The sequence below is a fragment of the Histomonas meleagridis genome, assembly GCF_020186115.1.
Source record: "Histomonas meleagridis strain 2922-C6/04-10x chromosome Unknown contig_153, whole genome shotgun sequence".
Lineage (NCBI taxonomy): Eukaryota > Parabasalia > Tritrichomonadida > Dientamoebidae > Histomonas > Histomonas meleagridis.
The window spans coordinates 1-10,000 of NW_027150779.1; the positions used below are offsets into that span (position 1 = coordinate 1).

At 45.8% G+C, this 10,000-nt stretch overlaps 1 protein-coding gene across 1 annotated transcript in view; it reads right to left on the minus strand.

Moving 5' to 3' along the window:
• Positions 1–1,037: 1,037 nt before the first annotated feature.
• Positions 1,038–10,000, minus strand: part of GO595_001858 (Threonine-rich GPI-anchored glycoprotein) — a gene marked incomplete at both ends in the record, with an annotated part of 9,757 nt that continues 794 nt past the window's right edge. Inside the window, one exon of the mRNA XM_067914703.1 lies at positions 1,038–9,508. Within this exon, the coding sequence (XP_067777973.1) occupies positions 1,038–9,508 (8,471 nt within the window). The remainder of the gene's footprint in view (positions 9,509–10,000) is intronic.

Below are 10,000 nucleotides of genomic sequence, written 5' to 3' on the forward strand. Positions count from 1 at the left end.
ACTGTGTGTGTGGAGTACTTGATGTGTGAGTACTTGATGTGTGTGTGGCGCTTGTGTGTGTGTGGTACTTGTGTGTGTGGTACTTGTGTGTGTGGTACTTGTGTGTGTGGGGCTTGTGTGTGTGGTACTTGTGTGTGTGGTACTTGTGTGTGTGGTACTTGTGTGTGTGGTACTTGTGTGTGTGGTACTTGTGTGTGTGGTACTTGTGTGTGTGTGGTACTTGTGTGTGTACTTGTGTGTGTGGTACTTGTGTGTGTGGTACTTGTGTGTGTGGTACTTGTGTGTGTGGTACTTGTGTGTGTGGTACTTGTGTGTGTGGTACTTGTGTGTGTGGTACTTGTGTGTGTGTGGTACTTGTGTGTGTGGTACTTGTGTGTGTGGTACTTGTGTGTGTGTGGTACGTGTGTGTGTGGTACTTGTGTGTGTGGTACTTGTGTGTGTGGTACTTGTGTGTGTGGTACTTGTGTGTGTGGTGCTTGTGTGTGTGTGGTACTTGTGTGTGTGGTACTTGTGTGTGTGGTACTTGTGTGTGTGGTACTTGTGTGTGGTACTTGTGTGTGTGGTACTTGTGTGTGTGGTACTTGTGTGTGTAGTACTTGTGTGTGTGGTACTTGTGTGTGTGTGGTACTTGTGTGTGTGGTACTTGTGTGTGTGGTACTTGTGTGTGTGGTACTTGTGTGTGTGGTACTTGTGTGTGTGGTACTTGTGTGTGTGGTACTTGTGTGTGTGGTACTTGTGTGTGTGGTACTTGTGTGTGTAGTACTTGTGTGTGTGGTACTTGTGTGTGTGTGGTACTTGTGTGTGTGGTACTTGTGTGTGTGGTACTTGTGTGTGTGTGGTACTTGTGTGTGTGGTACTTGTGTGTGTGGGTACTTGTGTGTGTGGTACTTGTGTGTGTGGTACTTGTGTGTGTGGTACTTGTGTGTGGTACTTGTGTGTGTGGTACTTGTGTGTGTGTGGTACTTGTGTGTGTGGTACTTGTGTGTGTGGTACTTGTGTGTGTGGTACTTGTGTGTGTGGTACTTGTGTGTGTGGTCCTATGTATGTATTGTGTGTTGTGCTTGTGTGTGTGTGGTACTTGTGTGTGTGGTACTTGTGTGTGTGGTACTTTGTGTGTGTGGTACTTGTGTGTGTGGTACTTGTGTGTGTGGTACTTGTGTGTGTGTGGTACTTGTGTGTGTGGTACTTGTGTGTGTGGGTTTTGTGTGTGTGTGGTACTTGTGTGTGTGGTACTTGTGTGTGTGGTACTTGTGTGTGTGGTACTTGTGTGTGTGGTACTTGTGTGTGTGGTACTTGTGTGTGTGAGATACTTGTGTGTGTGTGGTACTTGTGTGTGTGGTACTTGTGTGTGTGGTACTTGTGTGTGTGGTACTTGTGTGTGTGGTACTTGTGTGTGTGGTACTTGTGTGTGTGGTACTTGTATGTGTGGTACTTGTGTGTGTGGTACTTGTGTGTGTGGTACTTGTGTGTGTGGTACTTGTGTGTGTGTGGTACTTGTGTGTGTGGTACTTGTGTGTGTGGTACTTGTGTGTGTGTGGTACTTGTGTGTGTGGTACTTGTGTGTGTGGTACTTGTGTGTGTGGTACTTGTGTGTGTGGTACTTGTGTGTGGTACTTGTGTGTGTGGTACTTGTGTGTGTGTGGTACTTGTGTGTGTGGTACTTGTGTGTGTGTGGTACTTGTGTGTGTGGTACTTGTGTGTGTGGTACTTGTGTGTGTGTGGTACTTGTGTGTGTGGTACTTGTGTGTGTGGTACTTGTGTGTGTGTGGTACTGTGTGTGTGTGGTACTTGTGTGTGTGGTACTTGTGTGTGTGGTACTTGTGTGTGTGGTACTTGTGTGTGTGTGGTACTTGTGTGTGTGTGGTACTTGTGTGTGTGGTACTTGTGTGTGTGGTACTTGTGTGTGGTACTTGTGTGTGTGTGAGGTACTTGTGTGTGTGGTACTTGTGTGTGTGGTACTTGTGTGTGTGTGGTACTTGTGTGTGTGGTACTTGTGTGTGTGGTGTGTGTGTGTGTGGTACTTGTGTGTGTGGTACTTGTGTGTGTGGTACTTGTGTGTGTGGTACTTGTGTGTGTGGTACTTGTGTGTGTGTGGTACTTGTGTGTGTGGTACTTGTGTGTGTGGTACTTGTGTGTGTGGTACTTGTGTGTGTGGTACTTGTGTGTGTGGTACTTGTGTGTGTGGTACTTGTGTGTGTGGTACTTGTGTGTGTGTGGTACTTGTGTGTGTGTGGTACTTGTGTGTGTGTGGTACTTGTGTGTGTGGTACTTGTGTGTGTGGTACTTGTGTGTGTGGTACTTGTGTGTGTGGTACTTGTGTGTGTGGTACTTGTGTGTGTGGTACTTGTGTGTGTGTGGTACTTGTGTGTGTGGTACTTGTGTGTGTGGTACTTGTGTGTGGTACTTGTGTGTGTGGTACTTGTGTGTGTGTGGTACTTGTGTGTGTGGTACTTGTGTGTGTGGTACTTGTGTGTGTGGTACTTGTGTGTGTGTGGTACTTGTGTGTGTGGTACTTGTGTGTGTGGTACTTGTGTGTGTGGTACTTGTGTGTGTGTGGTACTTGTGTGTGTGGTACTTGTGTGTGTGTGGTACTTGTGTGTGTGGTACTTGTGTGTGTGTGGTACTTGTGTGTGTGGTACTTGTGTGTGTGTGGTACTTGTGTGTGTGGTACTTGTGTGTGTGGTACTTGTGTGTGTGGTACTTGTGTGTGTGGTACTTGTGTGTGTGGTACTTGTGTGTGTGGTACTTGTGTGTGTGGTACTTGTGTGTGTGGTACTTGTGTGTGTGGTACTTGTGTGTGTGTGGTACTTGTGTGTGTGGTACTTGTGTGTGTGGTACTTGTGTGTGTGTGGTACTTGTGTGTGTGGTACTTGTGTGTGTGGTACTTGTGTGTGTGGTACTTGTGTGTGTGGTACTTGTGTGTGTGGTACTTGTGTGTGTGGTACTTGTGTGTGTGGTACTTGTGTGTGTGGTACTTGTGTGTGTGTGGTACTTGTGTGTGTGGTACTTGTGTGTGTGGTACTTGTGTGTGTGTGGTACTTGTGTGTGTGGTACTTGTGTGTGTGGTACTTGTGTGTGTGGTACTTGTGTGTGTGGTACTTGTGTGTGTGTGGTACTTGTGTGTGTGGTACTTGTGTGTGTGGTACTTGTGTGTGTGGTACTTGTGTGTGTGGTACTTGTGTGTGTGGTACTTGTGTGTGTGGTACTTGTGTGTGTGTGGTACTTGTGTGTGTGGTACTTGTGTGTGTGGTACTTGTGTGTGTGGTACTTGTGTGTGTGGTACTTGTGTGTGTGTGGTACTTGTGTGTGTGGTACTTGTGTGTGTGGTACTTGTGTGTGTGTGGTACTTGTGTGTGTGGTACTTGTGTGTGTGGTACTTGTGTGTGTGGTACTTGTGTGTGTGGTACTTGTGTGTGTGGTACTTGTGTGTGTGGGGCACTTGTGTGTGGTACTTGTGTGTGTGGTACTTGTGTGTGTGGTACTTGTGTGTGTGGTACTTGTGTGTGTGGTACTTGTGTGTGTGGTACTTGTGTGTGTGGTACTTGTGTGTGTGTGGTACTTGTGTGTGTGGTACTTGTGTGTGTGGTACTTGTGTGTGTGGTACTTGTGTGTGTGGTACTTGTGTGTGTGGTACTTGTGTGTGTGGTACTTGTGTGTGTGGTACTTGTGTGTGTGGTACTTGTGTGTGTGGTACTTGTGTGTGTGGTACTTGTGTGTGTGGTACTTGTGTGTGTGGTACTTGTGTGTGTGGTACTTGTGTGTGTGGTACTTGTGTGTGTGGTACTTGTGTGTGTGGTACTTGTGTGTGTGGTACTTGTGTGTGTGGTACTTGTGTGTGTGGTACTTGTGTGTGTGGTACTTGTGTGTGTGGTACTTGTGTGTGTGGTACTTGTGTGTGTGGTACTTGTGTGTGTGGTACTTGTGTGTGTGGTACTTGTGTGTGTGGTACTTGTGTGTGTGGTACTTGTGTGTGTGTGGTACTTGTGTGTGTGGTACTTGTGTGTGGTACTTGTGTGTGTGGTACTTGTGTGTGTGGTACTTGTGTGTGTGGTACTTGTGTGTGTGGTACTTGTGTGTGTGGTACTTGTGTGTGTGGTACTTGTGTGTGTGGTACTTGTGTGTGTGGTACTTGTGTGTGTGGTACTTGTGTGTGTGGTACTTGTGTGTGTGGTACTTGTGTGTGTGGTACTTGTGTGTGTGGTACTTGTGTGTGTGTGGTACTTGTGTGTGTGGTACTTGTGTGTGTGGTACTTGTGTGTGTGGTACTTGTGTGTGTGGTACTTGTGTGTGTGGTACTTGTGTGTGTGTGGTACTTGTGTGTGTGGTACTTGTGTGTGTGGTACTTGTGTGTGTGGTACTTGTGTGTGTGGTACTTGTGTGTGTGGTACTTGTGTGTGTGGTACTTGTGTGTGTGTGGTACTTGTGTGTGTGGTACTTGTGTGTGTGGTACTTGTGTGTGTGGTACTTGTGTGTGTGGTACTTGTGTGTGTGGTACTTTGTGTGTGTGGTACTTGTGTGTGTGTGGTACTTGTGTGTGTGGTACTTGTGTGTGTGGTACTTGTGGGTGTGTGGTACTTGTGTGTGTGGTACTTGTGTGTGTGGTACTTGTGTGTGTGGTACTTGTGTGTGTGGTACTTGTGTGTGTGGTACTTGTGTGTGTGGTACTTGTGTGTGTGGTACTTGTGTGTGTGGTACTTGTGTGTGTGGTACTTGTGTGTGTGGTACTTGTGTGTGTGGTACTTGTGTGTGTGGTACTTGTGTGTGTGGTACTTGTGTGTGTGGTACTTGTGTGTGTGGTACTTGTGTGTGTGGTACTTGTGTGTGTGGTACTTGTGTGTGTGGTACTTGTGTGTGTGGTACTTGTGTAGTGTGGTACTTGTGTGTGTGGTACTTGTGTGTGTGGTACTTGTGTGTGTGGTACTTGTGTGTGTGGTACTTGTGTGTGTGGTACTTGTGTGTGTGGTACTTGTGTGTGTGTGGTACTTGTGTGTGTGGTACTTGTGTGTGTGGTACTTGTGTGTGTGGTACTTGTGTGTGTGGTACTTGTGTGTGTGGTACTTGTGTGTGTGTGGTACTTGTGTGTGTGTGGTACTTGTGTGTGTGGTACTTGTGTGTGTGGTACTTGTGTGTGTGGTACTTGTGTGTGTGGTACTTGTGTGTGTGGTACTTGTGTGTGTGGTACTTGTGTGTGTGGTACTTGTGTGTGTGGTACTTGTGTGTGTGGTACTTGTGTGTGTGGTACTTGTGTGTGTGGTACTTGTGTGTGTGGTACTTGTGTGTGTGTGGTACTTGTGTGTGTGGTACTTGTGTGTGTGGTACTTGTGTGTGTGGTACTTGTGTGTGTGTGGTACTTGTGTGTGTGGTACTTGTGTGTGTGGTACTTGTGTGTGTGGTACTTGTGTGTGTGGTACTTGTGTGTGTGGTACTTGTGTGTGTGGTACTTGTGTGTGTGGTACTTGTGTGTGTGGTACTTGTGTGTGTGGTACTTGTGTGTGTGGTACTTGTGTGTGTGGTACTTGTGTGTGTGGTACTTGTGTGTGTGGTACTTGTGTGTGTGGTACTTGTGTGAGTGGTACTTGTGTGTGTGGTACTTGTGTGTGTGGTACTTGTGTGTGTGGGTACTTGTGTGTGTGGTACTTGTGTGTGTGGTACTTGTGTGTGTGGTACTTGTGTGTGTGGTACTTGTGTGTGTGGTACTTGTGTGTGTGGTACTTGTGTGTGTGGTACTTGTGTGTGTGGTACTTGTGTGTGTGGTACTTGTGTGTGTGGTACTTGTGTGTGTGGTACTTGTGTGTGTGGTGGTTGTGTGTGTGGTACTTGTGTGTGTGGTACTTGTGTGTGTGGTACTTGTGTGTGTGGTACTTGTGTGTGTGGTACTTGTGTGTGTGGTACTTGTGTGTGTGGTACTTGTGTGTGTGGTACTTGTGTGTGTGGTACTTGTGTGTGTGTGGTACTTGTGTGTGTGAGGTACTTGTGTGTGTGGTACTTGTGTGTGTGGTACTTGTGTGTGTGGTACTTGTGTGTGTGGTACTTGTGTGTGTGGTACTTGTGTGTGTGGTACTTGTGTGTGTGGTACTTGTGTGTGTGGTACTTGTGTGTGTGGTACTTGTGTGTGTGGTACTTGTGTGTGTGGTACTTGTGTGTGTGGTACTTGTGTGTGTGTGGTACTTGTGTGTGTGGTACTTGTGTGTGTGGTACTTGTGTGTGTGTGGTACTTGTGTGTGTGGTACTTGTGTGTGTGGTACTTGTGTGTGTGTGGTACTTGTGTGTGTGGTACTTGTGTGTGGTCTGTGTGTGTGTGGTACTTGTGTGTGTGGTACTTGTGTGTGTGGTACTTGTGTGTGTGGTACTTGTGTGTGTGGTACTTGTGTGTGTGGTACTTGTGTGTGTGGTACTTGTGTGTGTGGTACTTGTGTGTGTGGTACTTGTGTGTGTGTGGTACTTGTGTGTGTGGTACTTGTGTGTGTGGTACTTGTGTGTGTGGTACTTGTGTGTGTGGTACTTGTGTGTGTGGTACTTGTGTGTGTGGTACTTGTGTGTGTGGTACTTGTGTGTGTGGTACTTGTGTGTGTGGTACTTGTGTGTGTGGTACTTGGGTGTGTGGTACTTGTGTGTGTGGTACTTGTGTGTGTGGTACTTGTGTGTGTGGTACTTGTGTGTGTGGTACTTGTGTGTGTGTGGTACTTGTGTGTGTGGTACTTGTGTGTGTGGTACTTGTGTGTGTGTGCTGTGTGTGTGTGGTACTTGTGTGTGTGGTACTTGTGTGTGTGGTACTTGTGTGTGTGGTACTTGTGTGTGTGGTACTTGTGTGTGTGGTACTTGTGTGTGTGGTACTTGTGTGTGTGGTACTTGTGTGTGTGGTACTTGTGTGTGTGGTACTTGTGTGTGTGGTACTTGTGTGTGTGTGGTACTTGTGTGTGTGTGGTACTTGTGTGTGTGTGGTACTTGTGTGTGTGTGGTACTTGTGTGTGTGGTACTTGTGTGTGTGGTACTTGTGTGTGTGGGGGGTGTGTGTGGTACTTGTGTGTGTGGTACTTGTGTGTGTGGTACTTGTGTGTGTGGTACTTGTGTGTGTGGTACTTGTGTGTGTGGTACTTGTGTGTGTGGTACTTGTGTGTGTGGTACTTGTGTGTGTGGTACTTGTGTGTGTGGTACTTTGGTGTGTGTGGTACTTGTGTGTGTGGTACTTGTGTGTGTGGTACTTGTGTGTGTGGTACTTGTGTGTGTGCTGTGCGTGTGGTACTTGTGTGTGTGGTACTTGTGTGTGTGGTACTTGTGTGTGTGGTACTTGTGTGTGTGGTACTTGTGTGTGTGGTACTTGTGTGTGTGGTACTTGTGTGTGTGGTACTTGTGTTGTGTGTGTGTGGTACTTGTGTGTGTGGTACTTGTGTGTGTGGTACTTGTGTGTGTGGTACCTGTGTGTGTGTGGTACTTGTGTGTGTGGTACTTGTGTGTGTGGTACTTGTGTGTGTGTGTCTGGTACTTGTGTGTGTGGTACTTGTGTGTGTGGTACTTGTGTGTGTGGTACTTGTGTGTGTGTGGTGTACTTGTGTGTGTGGTACTTGTGTGTGTGGTACTTGTGTGTGTGGTACTTGTGTGTGTGGTACTTGTGTGTGTGGTACTTGTGTGTGTGGTACTTGTGTGTGTGGTACTTGTGTGTGTGGTATATGTGTGTGTGGTACTTGTGTGTGTGTGGTACTTGTGTGTGTGGTACTTGTGTGTGTGGTACTTGTGTGTGTGTGGTACTTGTGTGTGTGGTACTTGTGTGTGTGGTACTTGTGTGTGTGGTACTTGTGTGTGTGGTACTTGTGTGTGTGGTACTTTTGTGTGTGTGGTACTTGTGTGTGTGTGGTACTTGTGTGTGTGTGGTACTTGTGTGTGTGGTACTTGTGTGTGTGGTACCTGTGTGTGTGGTACTTGTGTGTGTGGTACTTGTGTGTGTGGTACTTGTGTGTGTGGTACTTGTGTGTGTGGTACTTGTGTGTGTGGTACTTGTGTGTGTGGTACTTGTGTGTGTGTGGGACTTGTGTGTGTGTGGTACGTGTGTGTGTGTGGTACTTGTGTGTGTGTGGTACTTGTGTGTGTGGTACTTGTGTGTGTGTGGTACTTGTGTGTGTGGTACTTGTGTGTGTGGTACTTGTGTGTGTGGTACTTGTGTGTGTGTGGTACTTGTGTGTGTGTGGTACTTGTGTGTGTGGTACTTGTGTGTGTGGTACTTGTGTGTGTGTGGTACTTGTGTGTGTGTGGTACTTGTGTGTGTGTGGTACTTGTGTGTGTGGTACTTGTGTGTGTGGTACTTGTGTGTGTGTGGTACTTGTGTGTGTGTGGTACTTGTGTGTGTGGTACTTGTGTGTGTGTGGTACTTGTGTGTGTGTGGTACTTGTGTGTGTGGTACTTGTGTGTGTGTGGTACTTGTGTGTGTGGTACTTGTGTGTGTGTGGTACTTGTGTGTGTGTGGTACTTGTGTGTGTGGTACTTGTGTGTGTGGTACTTGTGTGTGTGTGGTCTTTGTGTGTGTGTGGTACTTGTGTGTGTGGTACTTGTGTGTGTGTGTGGTACTTGTGTGTGTGTGGTACTTGTGTGTGTGGTACTTGTGTGTGTGGTACTTGTGTGTGTGGTACTTGTGTGTGTGTGTGTCTTGTGTGTGTGTGGGGTGTGTGTGTGTGTGGTACTTGTGTGTGTGTGGTACTTGTGTGTGTGTGGTACGTGTGTGTGTGTGGTACTTGTGTGTGTGTGGTACTTGTGTGTGTGTGGTACTTGTGTGTGTGGTACTTGTGTGTGTGTGGTACTTGTGTGTGTGTGGTACTTGTGTGTGTGTGGTACTTGTGTGTGTGGTACTTGTGTGTGTGTGGTACTTGTGTGTGTGTGGTACTTGTGTGTGTGTGGTACTTGTGTGTGTGTGTGTGTGTGGTACTTGTGTGTGTGTGGTACTTGTGTGTGTGTGGTACTTGTGTGTGTGTGGTACTTGTGTGTGTGTGGTACTTGTGTGTGTGTGGTACTTGTGTGTGTGTGGTACTTGTGTGTGTGTGGTACTTGTGTGTGTGTGGTACTTGTGTGTGTGTGGTACTTGTGTGTGTGTGGTACTTGTGTGTGTGTGGTACTTGTGTGTGTGGTACTTGTGTGTGTGTGGTACTTGTGTGTGTGTGGTACTTGTGTGTGTGGTACTTGTGTGTGTGGTACTTGTGTGTGTGTGGTACTTGTGTGTGTGGTACTTGTGTGTGTGGTACTTGTGTGTGTGGTACTTGTGTGTGTGTGGTACTTGTGTGTGTGTGGTACTTGTGTGTGTGTGTTACTTGTGTAGGTGGTGCTTGTGTGTGTAGGTGGTGCTTGTGTGTGTAGGTGGTACTTGTGTGTGTAGGTGGTGCTTGTGTGTGTAGGTGGTACTTGTGTGTGTAGGTGGTACTTGTGTGTGTAGGTGGTGCTTGTGTGTGTAGGTGGTGCTTGTGTGTGTAGGTGGTACTTGTGTGTGTAGGTGGTACTTGTGTGTGTGTTACTTGTGTAGGTGGTGCTTGTGTGTGTAGGTGGTGCTTGTGTGTGTAGGTGGTGCTTGTGTGTGGGTGGGTGGTACGTGTGTGGGTGGGTGGTACTTTGAATTCAAAAATATTATGATAACATTCAATGAATAATAGCGGTTATATCAGTTAACTTAAGATATTCCGAACATTATTAAGCAGATATCAAATATAACAATTGAAAATGAAAAAATTAATGAAGAACAATAACATCACATTATATTCTTAACATAATTAAAATCTAAATCATTCTTCAAAATTTATGCAAAATAATTTTTAAATAAAAAATTACATTCATTCAAATAAAATATTATATATCCCATATTTTATTAAAATATATAATAATAAATTATTAAAAATTTTTCATAGAAAATAAACACATCTAAAATTCAACATACCTATATAAAAAATCATCCAAAATATCAGAAAGAGTATTATGTAAATTATATCAACTCTAGTAACATTATATATGAAGTTATCACTATATC